Source organism: Sciurus vulgaris (genome assembly GCF_902686455.1).
Source record: "Sciurus vulgaris genome assembly, chromosome: 8".
Classification (NCBI taxonomy): domain Eukaryota; kingdom Metazoa; phylum Chordata; class Mammalia; order Rodentia; family Sciuridae; genus Sciurus; species Sciurus vulgaris.
In genome coordinates, this window is record NC_136468.1 from 31,526,656 (window position 1) to 31,552,469 (window position 25,814).

General features: G+C 35.2%; 1 protein-coding gene across 4 annotated transcripts in view; it reads right to left on the reverse strand.

Annotated features, from left to right (window-relative positions):
• Positions 1 to 25,814, reverse strand: part of PTPRZ1 (protein tyrosine phosphatase receptor type Z1) — a 174,773-nt gene that overhangs the window by 14,839 nt on the left and 134,120 nt on the right. For 2 of the 4 annotated variants that reach the window (XM_079149827.1, XM_079149829.1), the window contains exons 14-23: positions 17,298 to 17,389; positions 14,562 to 14,647; positions 11,896 to 11,916; positions 11,627 to 11,723; positions 9,521 to 9,603; positions 8,202 to 8,336; positions 7,310 to 7,444; positions 5,246 to 5,409; positions 3,249 to 3,384; positions 1,710 to 1,856 (exon numbers count right to left, since the gene is read on the reverse strand). In XM_079149827.1, the coding sequence (XP_079005953.1) occupies positions 1,710 to 1,856; positions 3,249 to 3,384; positions 5,246 to 5,409; positions 7,310 to 7,444; positions 8,202 to 8,336; positions 9,521 to 9,603; positions 11,627 to 11,723; positions 11,896 to 11,916; positions 14,562 to 14,647; positions 17,298 to 17,389 (1,096 nt within the window). The remainder of the gene's footprint in view (positions 1 to 1,709; positions 1,857 to 3,248; positions 3,385 to 5,245; positions 5,410 to 7,309; positions 7,445 to 8,201; positions 8,337 to 9,520; positions 9,604 to 11,626; positions 11,724 to 11,895; positions 11,917 to 14,561; positions 14,648 to 17,297; positions 17,390 to 25,814) is intronic. The other 2 variants (XM_079149828.1, XM_079149830.1) reach the window with 1 other exon arrangement.

The window sequence follows — 25,814 nt, forward strand, 5'->3', positions numbered from 1 at the left end:
CACCAAGTCCTGTGATCACTTCAGTAACATATCCCATACAATTCTTCCCTAAGTAGTATCCTTACTTGTTCTTCTACAGTACCTTGTTTTTGCTTCTATAATTGCTCTTTTCATACTGTTTTGTGTTTGTTTCTTTTCTTATCTGTATCACCCATTAGACTGCAAGCACCAAGAGAGAAGAAACTGGGTGTGCCTTTTTAAAAATTAATGTTTCTATTCTAGTTAGTACCCAACACAGAAGCCTGGGATCTGATGGGTAGCTGACAATTATTCATGGAATAAATAGACCCACAATTTGTTTCAAGGAAATTTTTCTATGGATCAACTTGAATGAATAGGACTATATACATACACACTTATATTTCCCTATTTATCTTGTTAACAGGAAAGACAGTCAAATATCTCTCCTTTTCATTGGACCTTAAGTCTTTATTATTTTCACACTGGATTATTCAGTTTAAATCATATCAATTATTTTATGTAATTGTAATTGTAGGGGTAAATACTATTTAAATGAGAATTCTGTTGAAAGTAAGTGGTATAACATTAAAATTAGGTTGTTAAGATGACTCTTCATCTACGCAGAAGCCATCCTAACACGCTGATTTTAATGTTTTACATCTCTTTATTATCTGTTTTGGGAATCCAAACTGCATGTTTTTCTCTCCCCTCCGCCCCAAAGCATTTCTTTATGACTCAGGTCTGGCTGAGCAGAGCAGTTGTGTTTCTGATAGCATGTTCTGTGTTTAGTGTCCAACCCAGTTTTCCTCATACACCCCGAGGAGCACAGAAGGTAGTGATAAGAAGGCAAAGGCCTGAGGGAGTCCATGGTGGCTAAAACATGCTGTTCCTGGCTGGGGAAAAGAGAGAAGAAAAAGCAGAATCTCAAAGTTTGTTGGCTCCCTTGGATTTTTTTTTTTTTTTTAATCCCAGTGTCTTCTAAATTCTTTCTATATAGTCTTTCTTCAGGAATGAACCTTGTTTCTCTAGGAATCCTGAGAAATAAGAGGATAGTACAGAAATAATATGGAACAAAATAACAACCTTCACTCCAAAAATGTATGATTCTGCAAATCCTCATGTCTCTCCTGCAGTTCTGATAACACCTGCTTTGCAACATCTCTGCTTACTGAATTTGGAAAGCTGGAGAGCTAGTGTTGTGAGACATACGGCATCAAACAAAACATGCCCTCTCACTGGCGAGCTGCCTTGAGACAGGCGAGTGGGAGAAACTGGGGTAGAAGAAGCTATTGTTCTGGTGTGGCCGACTCTATGGTCCCAGGGTTTCAAGTGAGACACAGACTTTTCCAAAGTGCAGTAGGAACAGCTTGAGCCACAGCACTCATGTTAAAGTGGTCTGGATCTTTTTTTTTTCTTCAAGTCAATAAGAGTACTTATATGCTTTGTATTATGAGTTCTGTCTGTTCTGTTATGCTCTATACCCTCCTTCCCCAGGCCAAGTCTGCATTTATAAAAGTTACTCCAGGGTTTCTGAGAACTTTTCCTCTTGCCACAAAGAATTAAGTTTCTCCTTGAAATTTATTGTGTGGTGCTATAACCCGGTGTAAAGAACAAGATGATTTGAACACAAAGCTATTACATCAACAAAACTCTCAACCTGTCCACATAGCCTTGGTCTCAAGTCAAATGAGAAGATGCGGGGACATTTAGTTCTGTGGTGACAACCAAGAGGCATCCAGGGAACTCACTTGGAATTGCTTCTCCAGTTTTGTTTTGCCCGTTGGTCCTGGAATGAGGAGTGCATTAACATAGGCGTGAATGTGACCGTCTGGCACCTCTGTTTCTTTACTGAGTATGGCCTCAACCAGTGTATCATGAATGAAGACATATTGTTCCTGGCAAAACAATGACAATAGAAACATTAGTTCAGATATTCTCATATGTATCTAAGTATGAAACTGGTACCCTCCATTGACAGACAAAAAGAGTAACAAAATGGTTGCAGTGGGGAGAACCCACAGAGATTGCTCATCAGACATGGCAGGAAGTCACATAGAGGATAGGAGGTGACTCAGGAAGAAAGGATCTCTTCTGTTCCTCACCTCTCTATTTATCATACATTTTCGTTTGTGGGTAGAAAGCAGGAAGATTTGGAGAGGCAAAGCAGCATCCCCTGCCGTTCCTTGGTACCAGACATTTCTACACTTCCCAGGAGGGCTTTCCTGACTCCCATACTTCAGACGGTCTTCCCTTTCTAACCACTCCAACTCTCCTTGTAGCCTGCCATGTATAATTTGTTTGATTTTACCTACAGTTTTTAATAGTTCTCTCATATTTCATGTATGGAAGTTCCCTGGTCTTTTTTGACCCAAAAGTCATTCCTTGAGGGGAGTATGGTTCGGTTTTGAAGTCTACTCAGTCATGTTTCTGATTTTTTTTTTTTTTTTCAAGTTCACATCTATGGTTTTCAATTTAAATTCATTTTTATTTATTTAGAAAAAGCAAAATAAAATACAGGTTTGCAGACTCTGGCCTGTATTATATATAGTCAAATTATGTGGACCTAAAAAAATAAGATTTAGTGTCACTCATGCTTTTAAAACAGGAAAATGAATTCATTAGTTTGGTATATGTATGAATAATTTGAGGATTTTGATAACAGGTAAGTATTGACTATTCCACTGACTCTTGTGTTACTAGTGTCATCTTAAAGATATTCTTCAATTGGTCACAAAACAGACAAAATTTAACTAACCCATCTGTAACATATCTGTTGTTAACTGGTTATGTGGATTGAACTGTGTCCCCCAAAAGATACATCAATGCTCTAACTCCTCAGTACCTCAGAATGTGGCCTTCACTGAACATAGGGTCATTGAAGACCCCATTTGGTCCCAAACTGTTGAAAATACGCTTAAGTAATTAGTTAAGTCGACTGGGATAGCATGGTGACTGGTTTCCTTGTGAGAAAAAGGAAGTTTGGACGCAGAGGGAAGATCTCAAGTGAAGACTGAGGCAGGGATTGGAGTGATGCCAACAAAGACCTGGGGCCACCAAAAGCTGGGAGAGTCAGGAAGTGATCCTCCCACTAGCTTCTGAGGGAGCATGGCCTTGCCAACACCTTGTTTCCAGACTTTGAGTCTTTGGAACTGTGAGCTAATGCATTTCTGTTGTTTAAGCCACACAGTCTGTGTAGTTCATTATGGTCATCTTAGGAGATGAAGACATCTATGTTTTAGTGACATTTCCATACCTTAAACAAATAAAGATATATTTTTAAAGCATACCTCAGTTTGTACCAAGTAATTTCTTTGTGAACGAATGTGTTTTAAGAAGCCAAATACATTGACAGTTCCCTCGTGCTGAATCTGTTGCAACATACTGTCTAGCACAATATATGTGCCTGTTCTTCCAACACCAGCACTGAAAGAAATATTTCAATGTCAAACAGATTACTCACACAGATTAATTAGAATAATTTTGTTCCCCAAGTAATAAGTCACATGATAAATTTAATAATCTAATCTTGTAAACAGTTTAAGGTTAAGCATAGTAATTTGAGCAGCAAATATGAAAAGTTTCCTTTTGAGATTTTTTGCTGTGGATGAAACTGCAAAACAACCTATTTCTGTGGGAGATTTTTTTTTAAATTGACAATTATATTTATTATTCATTATATATTATACATTGAAAATAGCATGTATCAGAGCACAGCCAACAGACATTTAATCTGAGAAAAATGAAAGTATTGACTTCACTACATTCTGAAAAGCAAAGGTCCTTGGGTCTGTATTGCCAGGCAGACATGTTTACAAAGGTTTCTGCATTCATGGGAAAAAGAATTTGATGGAGCTTTCGGCTGAAAATATCATTCCAGTGAGATTGTGAGGATAAAGCATAACTTCAGTCATTTCTAAAGGGCCATTATTCATAGACTTCTTCAAAACCTCTATCAGGGGAACAGAATTCACAGACAGAGATTCTTTTCAAATGTTCCAACACGTACGAAATGCTGGAGTGGAAAATTAGCACCTGCTTTGCACAATAGCCTGGGCCTTCTCCATTTGCTAAGAAACAATTCCTGACCTTCAGAGCTATTTTTCCTGTGTTTTCTGGGTTTCCTCAGAGTATCCTCAGGTGAAGAGATTAAAAAAAATCTCAAGATCAGTCTCTCAAACTTTGTCTGAGAATAGCTCCTGAGATAGGTAATTAGACTGTGTCAGATAAGATATACACCAAAGGAAACACTTGTTTCTGCAAAAACATAGGTACTGCTTTGACAAAATACTGCATGTAGAAATGAACTTGATTTATTGTGGACATAAAGCTCAGTACAGTCAGCATTCTGAGAATATTAATTATTGTTATTTTAACTGAGAAATATTAGATGAAAACATTACCTTTTTTTTTTTCCTCTCTTTTGTAATATCATTCTTGCAATTTATCAACCCAATCATGGATACTGAAGTTCTTGGACAATGATAAATTGATAATACATTCAATGTGATATGTTAGAAAGAACTTAGGAAAAGGAGAAAGGAATTTGGTCCCAAACTGTTGAATAATATATTCAAGTTATTTTGCCGAGTTCCTTACAGTCTGCTTGCTTTGGCTTCTCTAATGTAAACCTGGCATAACAATTCTAAAACAGAATCACTTTTAGGAATAGGAGGTGAATATTAAGCATTTTTTATCCCATGGTGTTATAAGAAATGTTTAATAATAAAAATGTTCCACCTGTTTCATACAGTTAATAAGTTCCTATCCAACAATCAAATCAAATAATAGACATCTTAAAAATATATGGTGATAAGCAGATGATAATGATCCATAATGGGGGGTGGGAGGGAGACAAGAATGGAGGAAGGAGGGAATGTATAGAGAGAAAAGAGGGGTGGGATGGGTGGAGGGAAGGAAAAAATAACAGAATAAATCAAACACCATTACCCTATGTAAATGTATGATTGCACAAATGGTATGCCTCTACTTCATGTACAAACAGAGAAACAAGTTGTACCCCATTTGTTTACAATAAAAAAAAATAATTTAAAAAATATGGTGTTCTGAAATACTCAGCAATGGAATTCCAAGTCCATTGGAATATCAATGGAATTCCAATGGAATTAGCACTTCCTAGTGATTTATACTTATGAAAATGGGCATATAATTTCATCCCTCTCATTTCATGAAATCATTCCCATTTTGGCAAAATTCTGTCCCATCGATTTCCTCTTTGTTGGCATAAGCTATTCTGTGAATTCAGAAACACATCTCTGAGACTTACCTGCAGTGTACCACAACAGGCCCCACGGCATGGCGCTTGGCATGGGCCGCTTTTCTCACGAAGGTCAACACCGGCAGTGAGTACTCTGGTACCCCCATGTCAGGCCACTGAGTGTAGTGATATTGTGTGACCACGCGCCCACTGGGTCTTCCTTTCTGGGAGCCCTGGAAAAGTTTAGACAGCTAACGACAGTAAGAGGCACACAGAAATGCATGCACATGCGTACAATTCTTAAATATCAATTCAGGATTCACAGCCTGACCCTGGTGTCTATAATGAAGCAAAAAGAGTACACTGCCCAGTGATGATCGACTGGGTGTGCCCATTTGGCTAGCTATGGTAGCCAGCTGTTGGGTCAGAAACTAGTTGCAACAGATGCTGTTGTGAAGGTATCTTTAAGATGTGATTAACATTTCAATCTGTAGACTTGAGTACAGCAGATCAACCCTCCATAATGTGGGTGGGACATATCTAAAGACCTAGGCCTAAAGAACCAAGACACGTTTCCTGAAAAATAAGGGATTCTTTCCAAGACTGCAACACAGAAACCCTGCCTGAATGTTCAGCCTGCTGCCTTGATGAATTTTAATCTTCAATCACAACATCAACTCCTACTTGAATTTCCAAGCTACCGACCTTCCCTACAGATTTCAGAATTGGTAATCCTCCAAGGCATTTGAGTCAATCCTTAAAAAAACTCAGTGATCTACTGATCTAAATGTCTATGCATCCATCCTATTGGACCTGTTATCCTTGGGAATCCCAAATAATACGCTATTTTTCTGGCTGTTTTTCTCTTTGCTGATTTTAATCTCCACTCCTTTTAGCTGGATGTTGTGATTCTGTCAGAGCTGTCCTGTCAAGTGACCAGAGAGGTCAGGAATTTTGGTTTATGCATCATATCCCCTGCAATCACAGGTACCATAACCAGTCTGGCTTCAAAGCCAGAGCTGACATTTATAACCTGGAAGAAGCCACTGGGATTGAGGTACAGCTGTGATAAGAACTCTGACTGCCTTCAACTCTCCCTCTCTATATTTTTTTACCATTTTTTGGTTATATTACTCATTCATTCAAGAAGAATTGAAATGTATTATATAATTGATGATAGAACCATCATTTGTTTTGTTTTTAAAATTATTTGCAATTGATGAATTAAAATGGTATTAATTTATGGTGTACAAGGTAAACATATTTTGAACTATGTATACATTGTGAAATGCCTACAAAGTTAATTAACATATGCCTAACCTCATATGCTTTTTGGTGAGAATACTTTAAATCTACTCTCTTAGAAATTTTTTAATTATATAACACACTGTCATTATCTATAGTAAATATATTATTCAATAGATCTTTTGAACTTATTCCTCTTGCTGTGGTTTGGATATAAGGTATCTGCTGAAAGTTCCTGTATTAACCACTTAGTCCATCCTACTCTGAATGGACTAACTGGCTGATAACTGTAGGCAGGCAGGGCATGGCTGGAGGTGGATCACTAGGGGCATTCCCTGGAAGGGTTTGTCTTCACTGTGGTCCCCTTCCCCTCTCTCTGTTTTCTGGCTACCATAATTGGAGCTGTTCCTACACCAAGCCTTTCTGCCATGATGTTCTTTCTCACGTTGGGCCCAGAGTAATGGAGTCTCCTGACCATGGACTGAACTCCTGAAACCATGATCCAAAATAAACTTTTCCTCTCCTAAGGTGTTCTTGTCAGGCATTTTGGTCACGGTGATGAAAAGATGACTAACACACTTCCTACCTGAAATTCTTACCTTTGACCAACTTCTCCCCAGGTCTCTTAACTCCCAGCCCCTGGTAGGTAACCTATTCTCTCTGTTAATCTGAGTTTGACTTTCTCAGACTCCACATATAAGTGAGATCATGGATTATTTGTTTTTCTGTGCCTGGCTTATGTCACTTCATCCAAGTTGTCACAAATGGCAGGGTTTCATTGTCCTTTGAAGCTGAATAGTATTTCATTATATGTATATACGTATACACACCACATTTTCTCCATCCATTCATCTTTTGAAAGGGTTTGGCCATCATGTGTTGACTCACCTTTTTTATCTTTGTGTTTCTTAGAGTAAAATTCCTCACAGTGTAATAAGCAAGTACTTGAACATTCTTCTGATTAACCAGAAAGTTCCCATATTCCTCACTACCATCAGTAGGCCAGTACTGGTCACATTTTCTCTGCAAGAGAGAAGAATGAAGACGCTAATTAACATTCGTACATTTCCAATGTTCAATGTAAAAGTCACTGCTGAAATAAGTAGAGGTTTGAGACACTGAAAGGAATGGCTCGGTTACTCATCTAAATGTTGTCTTTTCTTTCTACACGATTGCAAGTTAGCTGTAGAGGTGACCAGACAGACTCACAGAAAGGAAAGAGGGTTCAGATCTAGTCCATTCAACCCCCTTTCGGATGAGGAAAGTGAGGCCAGATGTATTGAGTTATTAGAGAGCCAACACTCAAATTCAGGTTCTGTGAATTAAAATTGACTTAATTCTTTGTTGCTTTTAAGTGGGTTGCAGTTACTATTTCTCACAGTATGAAGAATGCCTTTAAGAAGTAGATAGGCACTTGGGAATTCTTCTTTTGAGACATATCTTTTCAGTTTATTTGTTTTTTGTTATTTTATTGATTAAGTTTTGAAAAATCTTTGTATATTCTGGGATTTAATCAATTACATTTTATGTATATATACACTTTTAGGCATATATGTATATGCATAATATGCACCAGTAAAAATTATTACAAAGAAGCATATAGCTTGATTCATAGTGAAACTTATTGGCCTGTAATACTGTTTCCCTTTAATTATCATACTTGCTAGGCAATCCTCAGCTTTCATAACTTTTGTTGCTTTCTAATGCTGGCTCTATTAAAACAAATTGAAAATGCCTCTGATTGCTCTCTAGGGGATGATGTTATAGATGACCCACTTACTCTTCCTTTCTCCACGAGGTTTGTTATCATGACAATCACTTCTACATTATGCTCCCATATCATTCTCCAGAAGTCTTCAGCTGTAGATTTCAGTGGCCCTTGGGCAGCTATGTAAGCCTTTGGTCTGTTGTAACCCTGAAGAAACAAAGAATTAGTTATTTCTTACTAATGGATTGCATGCTATTTTAAACAGTAGAACACTTATGTCTTTGAGGTCAGCATCCTTTTTCTCTAACAGAAAATCATAAAAAAATAAATAAATTCACAAAGCTGAAAAAGTTGATAGTGCTAGCAAGGACAGTATTTCTTTCTGAACTATAATTTCTATAAAACCAATAGTTCTCTTTACTTTGACTCAGCCTTGATTCCCTGCATCTTTATTCCAAGTGCATTTAGTTCAAGTTTATTAATTATGCCTAAAATCTGGTTCTTCACTGGGCCTGTTGAGGCAAGGCTGGACAATTTGGTGACAGCCTGTATGAAAATAAAATAAAATAGGGCTGGGGATGTAGCTTAGTGGTAGAGTGCTTACCTAGCATGAGGGAGGAACTGGGTTCAATCTCCAGTTCCAGCAAGTGTGCTGCTTTGAGATGTATTTCAGGAAATGGGGCTCAGTTGTCTACAAAGTTAAGAAAGCTTGAGTTGTGACCTTCTTCTTCTTGGCAAAGCTGAGTAGGGCTAATCATTAATAGCTATCTGTGATTAAGCACCGACTGTTGAACAAAATACTTAACAAACATTAACCTAGTCTTGTATCTGTGCAAAATGAAAGCAGCATCCCTGATTTAGAGATGAGGTACTGAAGCTACTTAGTGAATGGTCTACAGTTCCTGAACAGTGCCAGTTAGTTCAAAGAAATTGTGTATACTGAAGAGTGCCCAAATTTATATAGGCTGACAACTGGTTTGATAATCACATGTTTGCTTTTTAGTCAGTACTGCCATGGAAATTTTTTCAGCTAGGATTTCTTGACCATCTACTATATGCATAGCATTGTGCCAGGAGTTATTGGAAATTCGAAGTAAGCACTAGTCTTGACCCTCACCTGTGAGGAGTTATAAATCTTTCTGAGTATACACAGTCCTTGAATATACATTCTTGGTCTGAATTTCCTTCTTTCCCCAAGAGATAAACTAGTTATAATAGTGTTAATCAATCTGAAATCCTTTGCTATAGGATCTTTTGAAGTTATTTATAAGTGATTTGTAATTTTTATTATATATCAAATAACATGTGTTACACACTGGTACATGTATCGCATTATGGTATAATACATTTAAGGTCTCATTTCCATAACATTTCAAATCATACATACTTACATCAACATAGTTGGCATTGATGTAATCAGTCAGTTTTCCATCTTTTTCAGCAAGCTGTGCAAGCTTAACCCTACTATGATCATCTAGAACAAAAAGAGAATAATTTCACTAAGGTACAGGCTCTTCTTCAGGATGAAGCTCTATTATATATGTGTCATAATTTATTTCACATAAAATCAGCACAAAAATAATTCATTTTAATAGACTTAGGGGGGATACTGCAATGACAAAGATAACAAAGACAAATAGAAATCTCTGCTTTCAAGAAATGTCTAATGTGGTAAGCCCAGGACACACCCGAAGGCAACACACAGCTGTTGGGAGAGAGGCACACCACCAAGATGTGAAGAGAGAAACCATGTTGCTGCAGGATGATAATAAGTTTTCACAGAGGGTGGAACCTAAAGATGGCATCTTAGATAAGTGATATAGGGGCTGTGAACAGCAGAGAGTCACTCCAGGAGAAAAAAGAGTGATAGAAGTTCCAGAAAGCCAGGGGGAGGGTGGCAGCAGAGGCGATCTGAACAGGAGGCTGGGGGAGAGTAGGGATCCCTGGGAGTGCCTGTGAAGGGGGACCACAAATGACTCTTTCAAGGAAAGAGTCACAAAGAGGACTTCCATGAAAGGAGGTAGAAGGACAGTAGTCCAGGCGCAGAGGAAGTGGGTCCGGTCCTGTCCATTGAAAGGGGGTGGAAACCCTGAAGTGAAAGACAGTGTAACTATGGTAATCCAAATACGTTGACTTAGAGTCAGGAATGAACGTTAGCTCTGTGGAGAAACTATACTCATCTGCAGGAGATACTTAATGGAAAAGTGTTACAGAGGGAAACCTGGTAATTTCTAAGGAGGAAGAAGTAAATTCAGACCAATCCATAACAAGTTACATCAAGACAGAAAGTATAGTACTTCTCTGACAGTAACAGTTCACATGGGTAGAGAGAGCTTATGTGAAAAGAGATGCCCAGCAACAGAAAGACGGATCGAGGCAACAGGCTGTATGTTGGTATCAGTTCCAATATTTTTAGAATTTCTAGTTTGTTTTCTTTTTCTTTAAAACAGAATTGTTATTACTTATCTTGCCAGGTTGTTTCAGGAACTCAATGAAATAATGTATTTACAGTGCCAAGCAAACGATAGGTGTTCAACAAATGTTCATCTCTGTCCCTTTTAGTTATCTGGTGGGTATTTTCTATTTAGCTTGTAGAGGGAAGTCTAACTATTTCACACTGAGAAGCAACCAAGTTTTATGTGCAGTCAGGAGAGTTGTTTCAGTTGAGGAAAACAAACATACAGGAGAGCCCTCTATAAAAATAAAAGTTGATGTAAATCTGTGGAAAGGAAGGTAGTGTCTATGCACACTATTTAAGAGAACATAATAACAAGAGTGGAGGGTGCAGTCCTATGGGCTTCCAGAACTTGAGTGGAAACAGAATTCAAACAGCCCAGCTAGGAATTCAGTGCTTTTTGAAGCTAGGGAGGAGGGATCATGAATATGAGATTCAAGAGAAGGAGAGAGAAGTATAAAGCAAAATAAGAATGAACAAATGTAGAAAAGAAGTGCTATAAGAAGATGGAATAAAATGGTAATTTCATAGGAAAAAAATGAGTACAATTTCATTAATGGAAAAAGTCACAGATTTGCTGCCAAGGAGAAAGAACAGCTAAGTACAAGGAAGGAGTCAAAAGATCCCAGAAGGAAAAGGAGGAAATAAATTAAGGAAAGAGGGAAAAAAAATTTAAAAGGAAGCCTAAAGATAATGTGATTTGGTTAGTAAGTTCACATAAAAGTGAATAGATCCAAATGAAAATAGGACCAGGGGTATAAATAACAGCAGAAACCACAAGAAGAGAAGCACAGTGCACAGGACCTGAAGAAAGGACTATGTTAAAATTTGAGTGGGTTCTGTTTCAAAGAAGCAGATGTCATTAATTGCAGGATGCAATGAAGTTGAAGGCATAGAAGGCTATGTATTATTAGATGCAAGTCTTATGCCCTGAAAACAAAGGTCCCAATACAGTCACACTGATCAGCCTTCTGATGGCTTTGGCACATTGACAGCACAGCAGTACTGACGGTGAGGTCAGCCAAGCCAAGGATGTACTTACAGGCAACGATATTGATATAGCGGTTCTTGTGTTTGTTGTCAGGGTGGTTGGAGCTGTCTGCTGTGATACCTAAGTCAGCAGTACAGCTCTGCACTTCCTGTAAAAAATCGCATGTAAACCATTTCAACACATATTCTTTCCAACAAAATGCCTTAAAATAAAATAAGGGAGACAAAACAAACAAAATAATCTATCCCAAAAAAAAAAATATTTTTACATGTTACAACTACTTCTTGGCTAAAAGAAAATGCAGTGAAATAATGCCTTACCTGGTAAAACTCTTTCAGTGTCTAATGAGGGAATGAATGCCAAAAAAGTAAAGAAATCAAATTCCACAGCACACGACAAATGAGAAAAAAAAGTGTTCATATTAGGTTTACAATGGAAAACTATGATCATGCAATAAATACATTTGTCACATACTAACAAAACAGAATGTTTCAAACAGTAGCATGCAAATCAGAATGTCTAACAATTTGAAACCTTAAAATAATGTGAAGGGAAAAATAACACTTTTAACACTGGTACAGTATGAATTTTTAAAATGAAGATGAGACCACCACATATCCCACCACCCGTTTTTGTCATAGTGACTAGATTTGCTAATATTAAAATACAATTTTATCTTACTACCATAGTTCTATTTGAAACTCTGAGTTTGTGATACACTTTTTTTCTTTTGGTGGTTCGAGTTGTTTTAAACAGTAAATAACTTTCTATTAGGTGTTTTATAATAGGGTTGTCAAAACGTTAAAATTCTCCTAAAAGTTTTTTTTAATCATATATATTATGCCATTTTGAAACAAAATTTAGATAGCATTATTTTATATATATTTGATTAGCATCTCTTTTATATTTAAAGTTTGCTGAGTACAGAAAAATAATTTCTGCTAATTTTTATTAAACGAATTTAAGTGCTTTTCAGAGATGTTTCTTATCTAAATACATTAGTTTAGAATTTATAATTATTTGGTATTGATAACAAAATGAAAGCCTGTAATTTCTGAGAAAGTATATACCCAAAATGAACTGGATTCATTAGCAAATAACCCAGTATCTCTCTAAATTAGTTTTTAAAGTCTCTTTTGCAGCAAGTGATCCTGAATGATTAAAAACAATTTATGAACCACTTAAAAGCTGTAGCATCATTAGTTATTAAACTAAATATTTAGTTAATAAAATGTTCTGTCAAATAGGACTGTGAGCTAAAAGCAATGAAATTAAGAACTTTTTTTTTGAGTAAAAATGCGAGGTTATTTTCTCAATTTAATTATTATGGATCATTTAATAATATTTAAAATTACTTTATAGTTGTGCAAACTGATCTGCCTTTGAATTTATGCTGTTACCTACTTAGATTATAAATTGTCTATTCTTAGAATTTTTTTTAAACATTTAGAAGATTAGGCTTATCTTTCACATATTTTTACTGCTGTTAAAATAATTTTATTTCATGTTAGCCCAATAGTTTCTATCATTTAACAATGCAGTTAACTTAGTTAACAAACTGAGTTAACACTGCACCACCAGTAATCTTTGGTTTAGGTAAGAAAACAATTTGATGTTTTAAATATGTAATTCTTCATAGTATTTCAGATTTCTATTTCTTTTTCTCCTTTTCTTTTTTTTTTTTTTTTTTTTTTTTTTTTTTTGGTGACGTGGGGGTGGGGGGAATTGAACCCAGGTTACTTCACCACTGAGCCTCATCCCCAACCCTTTTTATGTCTTATTTTGAGATAGGGTCTTGCTGAGTAGCTTTGGGTCTCATTAAATTGCTAAAGCTGATCTTGAATTTGCAATCCTCCTGCCTCTGTCTCCAGATTTGCTGGGATTATAGGCCTGTGCCACATGCCAGGCTTCCTTGATCTCTTAAAGTTTTCTAATTTAACTATGTCTTAACTGATGTGACTCCTGAGAAAGTCACACAGGCAACCAGGAGAGAAGATGAGAGGAGAGGAGATCCTGTGATGGCATCAGAGCTCAAGGCCCTTCTAAAAGGGAGGTCCACAGAGCACACTGGGGCAGGGAAAGACAAAAAGGCAATACATGAGGGTGTTTCCTGGAGGGCATAGCTCTGTGGAGGCTGAGGCCTGCTTGCCTGATGACAAGCATATTGGAAAACTGCAGCCCTGGGTTTAAAATCCCAGTTCTCTACATAGTGGTTGTTATTTAACTTCTATGGAGTTTGATTCCATCATAACATGAAAAGAAATAATGACTCCCAGAGTCGAGTGAAGTGTGAACATGGAGGCACACAGTCAATGATATATTCAGCATGCTCACCAATGGTTGCTTTCATGTTTTGTGGTGGTTATTGTTAACTTTGTACTAATGACTCCCTATTTTGAAAATATACTTAACTGATATTTCAGTAGGTCATAATAAATTTGCAATAAATTTCTCTACCCTTCCCATATAAGAATATTTAATAGAAAATCACTGAAAGAGTTTTCACTGCTTATAAGGCTCAAATGTTTTTGAGAAATGCGTATTTTCTTGAGATGTGATTTTACTTTGTATAATAAGAGTCTTTTGCATTTGCATTGGTGTAATACAATTAGGGATTTATATGAAGTTTAGCTGAAAATCACGAAGTTTAGTAGTTTAGTATAATTTATATAATTTAGAAAATTAGAATCAGTGTTACTAATGCAGATTTTTAAAAAATACTAAAGATCTGCACTTAATGGGAAAGAATTAGCAATGTTTTCTGATATTTCCACTAGTACAAGTTGACTCTTATATGGAAAATCAATTTTCTAAATTATATGGTAACTACAAAACAGCTCCTAAACATGTAAGTAATTATGGAACTAATATTTCCCCTAGAAGTGAAAATAGTTTCAGTGCCTTGAGGTCAAGAAATAGCTTACTGCTAAACCTTTTAAATTCACTATTTTCTATATTACTCAAAACAGAAATATTGAAATCATACCTCAAATTCTTCAGTAAACCCACTACTTGCATGTAAATCTGCAACATGCTTTGGAAAGTGCTTAATTGGAATTGCTCCAACATCATCTAAATGAATAAAAGAAATGGTGTTAGGATAACTCAGAAGTGAATGTGTATCTCATTAATGTACATCCTTCTAAAACAACTTAAAAATTCAATTATTCTTATAAATACAAATAAATCTGTGTTCAAATTTAAAGCAACAATTACCAGTTTTATGTTTATTTTTCACCAATCATAACCTATATTTTAGAAATTTAATTTGATCAGAAATATCTTCCATACACAGTCTAAAGAGAAAACAATTTGTTTTCAATGTTAACATATGAATACCACCCAAGCTTCACTTCTTATCAATGTACTCCATCTCTTTAGGGAAATTCTGTTTAACAAGACTGGGGATTGTATGTAAATTCTGGGGAAAAAAGCAGAAATAATCTATATATTTCCAATTTTACTGTACTGCAATTTCAGTTTTATAAAACAGTACAGTTATATAGTCAGATGTTTACATTTGAAGACTTTTTTTCCTCTGTAAAAAAATACTTATATGAGAAAATATTAATTAAGGATAATGTCAAAAACCTTTGGAACTTTCAATCTGTAATATTTCAAGAATTGTAAGTTGAAAATATGCTAAATAAACAAAGTCAGTGGATCTGTTAATTAATTGTGAAGGGGCTAAATTATTTTAACTCTCCTTTTTTTTTTCTTTTCTCTTTACCTGGAAAGACTTTCTGAGATTAAACATGTTACTAGTTCACCCTATGCAATTTCACAAGCAATTTCTCTGACAAGGAAACATCAAACACATTTCACGAGAAACAGTTATTTACATCAACAGATGTTCAGCATTTAGGCCATCTAATATTTTTAAGCTTCAGTTACCAAGAATTTGTTGATTTAAAAAAAATTAGAATCCATCTGTTCTCTCTCATAATAAGTGGACCTGAATACTAAAATTGAATTATCCAGGCAGGCTTAAGAAACACTAGATGAAGGTGCAATTCCACCTTCACACCTACAGAAGGATTTTGCCTGGAAGTAGCTTTTATAATTAGACAAGAAAACAGAAATAATTTGTCACACCTAAATCATTAGTTCCAGTGAATGTCCTTCAAATCCACTGATATTTCCTACACAGCCCCCCTTTCACAAGCAGACTAATTTTTATCATCAGCCAGGTATTTTTGTAATTTCTTTTATTAATTGGTCTGCAGGCAAGTGAGAGTTACATATCTTTTCACTCTCTGATTTGACATGAAAAGTGAATATTCAGGAGATGGAAGAGTGAATCCTGCGAGCTGGGCAAGTGAAAGGAGGACACTCTCTTGACCACTTCTCTTCTGACACTCAAAATGGGGATTTTGGATTTCCTTGACAAGGTCCTGATTTTAAATTGCTGCATTTTACTTATTATTAATAAACCATGTTGGACTTTGGATAATATTAGTGTTAATTTGTAAACCCCATGCTGATGGGATATATATATAGAAGAGATATGTTTGGAAGTGAAGGGAGTGAAATATAACTGATAACTAAAAGCTGTCAGTCTTAGAATTCTGAAATGTTAATGAAAAATTATGCCATTCTAAAATAAATACATAGTATTTTAGTATGAAGTAGAAAAACAAAAAGAACAGTGGTGGTTGAAGACTCTGAGTTAATCAAAGAAAAAAACCAGCAACCTTTTCAATTCCTATGCTGTAAAGCAAAAACATAAGAATATAAATAATGTACACTCTATATAATGAATATAAAATATACAAGAATATAAAACATTAAGAAAATATTTCTGATTTTTTTGGGCATGAGATTTCAAAAGATAAGATCAGGAAGAACTTGGACTTTTAACAATAATTTAGGGAGTGTCAAGTTGTTTAAAAAGTGACTCCTATAAATTGACCACATCAGCAAATTTTTCCTTCTATATCCTTGATTTGGTGATTAGCTTGTCCCCATCCCATGCTATATCCTCCAGTACAACTTTCATAGTCACATACAGCTACACAACTCGTTTTTTATTACCTCGTTTCATTCTGAGATGTTATACAGTGTTAAATAAATAGCCGAGGTCTTTCTTATCATGTGAACTCTGGGTTTAGTGGACATTTTACTCAAAAGGCACCTGGCTAAATTTTGAATACTATTTTCCAGGTAAACTCTGGTGAAAATACTGTCTTCCCAAATACTCAACTGTTCAACATTGAGAAATTTTTAAGTATCTCAAGCAATTATATATATATACATATATATAGTTTGTGTTCAGATTTTTTCCACCATGATTACCATCATTTTATAATTTTTTTCTATGTAGTTAAGAAGTTTTTTCTCATACAAATGATCAGAAAAGAACTAGGTTTCAACCCTATTTTTGTTATTTCCTCTTGTCTACATTTACTGCATTGATTTAGTCTGACCTTTCTTACTGACGAATAGAAATAACTAATAACTTATTGCTATGAGTGCTTGTTTTTAACATATCACATCTGAATAAATAAAAATTATCTTGTCCTATCATCTGTATGGTTAAGAATGTTTAAAACAACAACAACAACAACAACAGGTTATAAACGATGTAGTAAATACTTTGGGGGAACACATATAATTACAAATGTACATTAAAGTCATTTGCAAAGCACCTCAATAAAAGGAAATCTTCCAACACTGTGCTTTTCACTCAGCACCTACTCATGGTCACACCTGAAGCCATTACCTGAAATTGGAAAGATAGGTGTTGGAGGTGTAGATATAACTCGAGGGGATGTACTGTCCTCTAAATAAAAGTGTGCTGTCTGGAAGCATTTTCTGAAAAGATAAGAAAACAATTTATACTACTAGCTGCATGGATAACAAGATGACTTCTGAGCTTCTTGCAAAACATTATGTAAGTACCAGATGAAAAAAAAAAAAAAATAGACATATGCCCAGAAAAGCAATCACTGGTTCTACATGTTTTAATAAAACACAAGATATGAAATAACAATATAAATATCCAAATGTATCTCAGTTTTACCTGTACCAGATTCAGAAAAGCAAGCAGATACCAGACATGCTGAAAGCAGACATGGCATTTGAAGTACAGCTGGAACCAAACAGTACTTTGCTGATATAGGAAACATCAATGCTCTATCACCTAATTCCCCCACTATTGCTTGAATCCAAAGTCTTACCACTCTGGACAGGACAAGAGTGGAGAATAACGTCCAAATCTGTCTTCTTTCAACGTTTAAGTGACTATGTCCTTCTGAGTTTATTCAGCTGATAGTAAAAGACAGCAATCTATGATCATGTAGAAATGAAACTGCATAGGGTAGGTGACATTTGATGACAAAAGAAGGCAACTCTACACTATATGAGAATGCAGAAATGACAGAACTTAAGTGAGGAAATAATGAGCACAAAGCTGAAAACAAAGGTGATTTTATTTCCAAAAGATGCTAGTCTTGATGAGGGTTTTGAAAGAATGAATATATTTGGAATCAATGACAAGGATGACCTATAACATCACCTACATCTATTTTCATTCAGATAGTAAGTGTAACATCTGGTAAGAGCAAACTATGAACTATTGAGAAGAGCAAAGAACCAACTGCTGCTATAAACAAATGCCAACCATCCTTAATATAAGAAATTTAGGTAATTAAAATGCTAATGACAAATATGAGCTGTTTAGTTTATTTGAAGCATTATTCATGAATGGTTAACTTTAAGTAAATACCTGTTTGAGTATAAATACAATGCCAATCTCACTTTCCATTTTACATAAAGCCAGATTCATTCTTCTTTTCTTTCTTTCTCTTTTCTTTCTTCCTTTCTTTCTTCCTTTCTCTCTCTCTTTCTCTTTCTTTCTTTCTCTTTCTTTCTTTCTTTCTTTCTTTCTTTCTTTCTTTCTTTCTTTCTTTCTTTCTTTCTTTCTTTCTTTCTTTCTTTCTTTCTTTCTTTCTTTCTTTCTTTCTTTCTTTCTTTCTATTATTAAGATGAGTTCTTGCTATGTTGCTCAGACTGGTCTGGAACTGTCTGCCAAGTACCTGGGAGTACTGAGGTATGCCACCATGGTTGGCTTACTTTCTTATTTGCTTTAATGGCACTGGGCATTTAATTCTGAGCCTCTAGTATGCTATACAAACACTCTACCACTGGGCTACATCTGCAATCTTCTATTAAATTTTGAGACAGAGTCTGACTAAATTATCCAGGTTGGCCTTGAACTTGACATTCTTCTACCTCAGCCTCCAGAGTAGATGGGATTACAAGTTCACTTTCTATTTAAAAATTTTTAAGCTAATATATCCTGATAATCACTAAGACAACATTTGTTCTTATGGAGTGACACACGTGAACTTCAGTATTTTTCCAGTTAATCAGTTCCCTGGATAACATTCTTGAATGGCTCTTCACTGTAATTGAACTGATATCCAATTATTTTAGCAAGGGATGTACAGCTTTTCATAACCTAGACTCCACCAACTTTAGTAGCTTTATCTCTCATGACTCTCACCCAGCCCACTGGTCTTCTTTCTTCCTCAAAGAAGTTCTATCTACTCCATCTGAGGGCATTGGCTCCTCCTGCCCTTTCTGCCTGCCTGTCTCCTTCCCATCATTTTTGCACTGGCTGAGATACTATTTGCTTGGGAGCACCTGATCATGCTCACTAAAGGTGTTAGCCCATCCCTCTAAGTCATTACCTTTTACCCTTTTTTTCACTTAATTTTATCTGAAATAACTTTATCTGAAGATATTCCTGTACTTACCATTATAAACTCATTGTGAGTTAAAAACACTGTAAGTTAAAAATGCATTTAACACACCTAACCACCAAACATCATAGCTTAGCAGCACAGGATGCTGAAGAGCATGTTATTTATGTGATCATGCGGCTGACCAGGAGCTGTGTTTGTGCCACTGTGCCTGTCTCAGCTGTGCTACTGTTCAGCTTCTTAACAGAGAGTTGTATATATAGCTAGCCCACACACACAAAAAAGAAACCCAAACAAGATTTGAAATCTGAAGTATAGTTTCTACTGAATGTGTATTGCTTTTGCACCATCATGATGAAAAAGTTCACCATGATAAGTGAGGAAACCTTTGTACCATTATTTATGTATTCATTTAGTTTTGCATGTTTATAGTTGGTCTCTCATATTAGAAAGTGAGCCCCCAAACACAAGGTACTTTATCTTAATCATTGCCATGTTAGTCCTCATTGCTATCATATTACAGACACCAAAAAGTATTTGCTCAATTGATGAAATGCTGTAGGTAGAAAATAAGTAGTAAAATCATATAGCTGATGGACCTTAATGTCATGAGCAAGAAAAAACAAACAAACAAACAAACAAACAAAAACCCTAAAGCAATTATTTCCATAGCAAAAAATCAGTCCTCTGCTGGGATAGTGTAAGCCTTTGTTAACCAAACCTGAGGAAAGGACATAGATTAACAAAACATGAGAATATCTGCCAGAGATAGCAGATGGAGGAAAGGAGAGAATAGCAGACTGAATAGGAAGGGGAGAGATGTGAACCATAAGTCTCATGATGAAGAAACTCTCCAGTGACTGTCCAAATGAGCAAAAATGCAACCAGACTGGAGCAGAACTACAGAGGAAGTTTGGCTTATCTGTGCAACCATGGTTAGCATGTTCTGATACATCAACATGGAAACACTGAAATTAGGACATGATTTTAAGATCAGAGAATTAAAAGCCATTTGGTAGCTATGAAATATAGTTACCCAAGCAGGTGGAAAAAAATTTTTAAGGTGATAACATGCCTTAAAGTATTTAGTGCAATTCACAGTTGATATGAAAATCTCTTTAACAGCTTCCCTGATTTATGGTTAAGGTCCAGTTTGAATTTCTTCCATAACAATAAGCTAACTTTTTTATGAGTCATTAGTTGCTATAATGACTCATAAAACTCACTATGACTGGCTGAAACCCATTCCTTCCTATGTTCTTTCAAATTTGCACACGAAGAGTAGGCCTTCCTGTCTCCTGAGGGCTCTTTCTCTTGATATCAGTGTCCCTGTTACTTTTACCGATTGCCTCCAGATCTGTATTTTACAGATTTTTAGATTGTGGAATCTAAGATTTTTCATCACTCAAATTCTACCTATTGGTGGTCCTCGCCCTCTTTGGTTTTCCTCTTTGAAATTTATATTCCAATAACACAGACACATGGTAATTTACGGAATCTGTCATGTTTTCTTCTAACTCAGTGTCTATCCTCCCTGCTTTAAACATGATTCTCCTTCTGACCAAAATGCCTCACTCTCCAATACACCAGGCAAACAGTGTCATCCTTCATGACTGTTAAGAGGTATTTTTTTAAGTGGAAGAATCATTTCTCAAGCAGATTCTATTTCCAATGCACCACAAGCAAACTTTCTTCCCACATCACCCAGCCCAACTTCATACTCATCTACATAAAGACTCTGAAAAATTTACCTAATCAATCCAAAAGTGATCTTCATTTCCTGGACATTATTCTACATTATTTTAAATATTTTTCTTAGTTAGTAGTTAGAATAGTTATTTTAGAATATACTTGTTTATTGCCTATATCCTTACTACAATTTTCTCAAATATAGGGCTATGTCTCTTGATTTGATGTAAACTCAATTCTTACTTACAGTGCCAGGAGTTCAATTTGTTCAATTATATGCATTTTTAGTATCAAATAAGTCTCATCAACCATATGTTGTTCAGCTGCATCCTAGAATCTCTTGCCTACCTAAGTCTTGGATGAAATAACTTGAAATGTCAAAACACTTGGGAGAGAAAGATAAGCTTTATAGGTGGAGAAGGATGGATGGATGGATGGAGAGAGACAGGTGAACAAAGGATGTGCAATAACTCTGAAAGAACAGAAAAAAAGGCAACATCTGATAAACTATAAAAAAGTAAATTAAAATATATTAAGATTGAGGCTTAACATGTTGCTTATGTTCATCTTAGTAACTGGATAACCACCACTCTATTTGTTTTTGAATATGTGATTAAATCTTCATTGGTTTTAGAAGTCCAGTCATATTACTTGGCATTAATTCTCCTCAAAGAACCTTCTACATTTTACCAAAAAGCTTGTAAGTGGAAAAAATTAAAATCATATAGGCTAATTTATGGATGAAGGGCATCTGCATATTGCTTACCCAAGCAATACATACTTTACAGTGTTGTCTTATATGAGAAGTGATATTCTACTTAAAAGGCATTATGGCACCAGGAGACCTCCACTCTGAGCTAGTAGATACTTTCCAGGACCCACAAATTTGAATTTAAGATCAAGAATGAATTCATACTGCTTTTCTTCCCATTCCTCCCAGCCCAAACAACTACATTGATGGAAAGTTCTTTTTCTGTATTTGATAATGTGCTGGTTTTTTTTTTGGATACAACTTTAGAATTTTATAGGTTCTAAGTCCAAAAAAACTCAAAATCTGCCTTTTTATTTTTATTTAAAAAGAACTTTTTGAAAACCTTCCCTGTTGAAGTTATTTTGCCTCTTTGAAGCTTATGGGTTGGCTCATGTAAATTATACCTTAAAACATCTGGAAAGTACTTTGAAGGCATATTATTTAACATATGACAAGACGGTATCTATAGTCCATCTGTTCTGCATGTGCAGTGAATGTCTTCACGTCTATGTGCTAAGTGTTGATAACTGTGTCTCCTGCTAATTATCACTCAGCCACGATGGAAAAAGTGATGACTGTTTTCAACTTGTAGATACAGGTCCTATCAATCAATGGTAATCCGATTATTTAATTTACACCTTTTCATCACAGTATTTAGAATTAAAAGCTGGAAATGTGTAATTATTATTTCTTTTCTCAGGATTCTTATAAAAATATGAAACAATGTTCAGGATGCTGCATCCATTCACAGAACCCTTAAAGAAGTTTACTGCAGACTTAAAGGTGATCTAGGGAGTCCAGACGGCAGGCAGAAAGAGGGAACTAAATCATAGGTGGGTAAGTGACTTGGCTAAGGTCATATAGTAAACTCAAGGAAGATTTTATCACCTACACTTTGTTCTGTCTTTCTGCTAAAATGTGCTTCCTCTCAAAGTTCATACAAAATACAGGGTAACACCTTGAGCTAGGTAAGTTAGAGGAAAGATATTTCTTTTACCACTTTGAGATAATTTTCTTCTAAACAATAAGGATAAGAAAAATGTTTAAATATTTTCTTCTAAGAATTCTGTGGTTTTAGCTTTTACTCTTAGGTCTATAGTCCTGTTTCACTTCAGTTTTTTTGTATGATGTAAGACAAAGGTCTAATCTGATTTTTGCATGTAGATATCCAATTGTCCTTTCAACAAATGGAGAAAGGTCTTAGGACCCTTGTCTAAGCTCCATTGGACATAAATGTAAGTTTATTTCTGAACTCTAAATCTACTTCATTGATCTATTTGTCTATTCCTTATGCCAGTACCAGGCTGTTAATATGCTGTAGTTTTACAATAAGCTTTGAAATTAGGAAACATGAATCCTTCCTCCTTGTGAAATTCTTAGGAGAGCCAGGTGCAGTGGCACACGGATGTCACAGCTCTCATTTGGGAGACTGGGACAGGGCGGCTAAGCAACTCAGTGAGATCCTATCTCTAAAAAAATGAAAAAAAAAAAAAAAAAAAAAAAAACAGCTGGGGATGTGGCTTAGTATTTAAGCATTCCTGGTTTAATCCCCAATACCAGAAAAAATCTTCTTAGGAGAAATTATAGAAGTAAGTCTTTATGGCCTTATTTTAAGTGACACCTCCTTAGATATGATACTAAGTATATGAGCAATGACAGAAAAATGAATCAATTGACTTTTATCAATATTAAAACTTTAAAAGATATCATCAGGAAGGTGACAAGATCATCTAATAATGGGAAAAATAATTGCAAATCATATAACTTATGAAGAACTTGTATCTAAAATATATAAAAATATTCACAACTCAATAATAAAAAGACAAATAACCCAATTAAAAAATAGAAAAGGATTTAAACACACATCTCCCAAGGAAGCATACACATATCCAATAAGCACATGCAGAAGTACTCACCATTATTAGTCATTAGGGGATTAATAAAATAATTAAAATCATTGAACGGTACACTTTAAACAGGTGTTTTTTTAGGATATATTAGTTTTATCCCACTGAAGCTGTTTTTAAAAGCTGTTTAAATATGTGAATTGGAAAAACTCATAAGGACTGTTACTCTCATACTGTTATTGATAAGTCATTGGATTTGTATCCTTTCCATAAACTGGAGTTTCCACAGAGGTCTAAAATGTTTCCATCTTGCATTACTTACAACTGAATCTACACTAGAATTTGAATAATTCCCACATATCTTGAAGAAAGAACTACTGTTATTCAACACTAACCCTAGTGCATAATGATTGAAAAATTTACATTATATAGTGAATTAATTTTAAACAAATGTGAGGACAGATATTTAACAATATTTAACAATTGAAATGGGTAAGCCAAGAGTGACAAATTTATCAGAGCAATTTATAGAGAAAAATATACACCTAAGCCACCCAAAGTGCTCACCTTTTAAACTATTGTACTCTCTTCTCAAGACATATAAAGTGCTATTTGTGAGGAAAAGAGAAACATCTATTTGGTGAGGTTCAAATTTGCATATTTTCAACTAGCAATTTTATCTTTTCCTCACATAATGTAAATAAGAAGACCCATTACTAATAGAAGATCAAAACCACTCCAGATTTTAATTTCCCATATATGCCATATCAAATAAGACACTAATTTTCAAATTGCACAAAATATACTTGAAATACCAATAGAGTTCAAGAGACTCATTTTAATTATTTAAGTATTTTAATTATTAACCACCTGACTTTTTTTTTGGAACTTCACTATTTACCATGAAAGAGAATTTGGTTTATCCATCTTATTTGTAATTTGACATCACTTTAAATTAATTAATAAAAAAGGTTTGGCAGAGAAAATCAGTTTAGATAGAAACTAGCAATCTGAATAAACATAATATCAAAATGTGGTAAGAAGTTTGGTCAACAAATCCAATGAGAAGTAGGAACACAATCAGATAAATCTTGCTGAACAAATGTTTATGGATTATGTACAATGTTCAAAGCTCTCCATTGAGCACAGAATCTTCTGTAAAATGAGACAATTACAGGAATTCTGGGGCAGACTTAAGAAAGTAGCTTTGTCTGCATCTCCTTATGAATAAAATGGACTCCTAACCCATGAGTTAACAAAATATGATCTGGTATCCATTATCCAAATTCTACTCTGTTCTGCAAAATAAGCGAGATAGGAAATACAGTGGGTCATGAAAGCATCCTGCTTTAGCCAACCAATAACCAACTATACACAACTATGTGTTTTAAGATTCGCCATATCCAGCTTTTAATCCACTTCCTGGTCCTCAAGCCTGCTGCACCTCTGCCTGGAATGCCCTTCTCCTCTACTTCTGGAATCCTATCTGGATGCATTTTATTTGACATTTACCCTGCCCATTCTGGCCTCTCAAGATCCTTTGTTCTCTGACCACTCAGCATTTGGTTTCAGTTGCTAATCACATACTTTTGTGTAATGTTTTATAAATTCTTTGTAGAAAGTTCTTCTTCTCAATAAATTTCTTGAAAGTGGTGACTCTCATTCTTTTTTTTTTTTTTTACATTTTCTAATAGTAGTTAATACGGTATTAGAAGCATGGGAAACAGTCAAGTACAATGAATATTTAGAGAATATATTTTGGGATAACACATAAAAAGTGGTGTTACGAATTTATAAAATGATCTTGCTAAACAAAAAGGAATTAATTATAGATCTGAAAAAAATTCTCTTTTAAAACAGGAATATACACTACTAAGCTAGACCTTTCTTGGTTTACAGATATGAATGCTTATATTGCAAAGTCCTTGTCTTCCAACAGTTCTACTGACTTACATCACATCCTTAGGAAATTCACTAATGAGCTCTGTGTTCTGCTTGCTACAGGATGGGAAGCTTATGATGGGTACAATTATCACTGTCTCTTAATGGTATTTATGGGTTATTGATGAGAGTGAAGCTATATTTTATTCTTGAAGCAAATTATGAATAAGTTTAAAGGCCCATGAATTTTAATAAATTCATTAACTTTATTCCCTGCTTATATTTATATTTTAATTGCTTGGTTTTTACTTTTGTGCACAGGTTATCATTTTTCATCAGTATGCAGTTGACATGTATCTTGTACA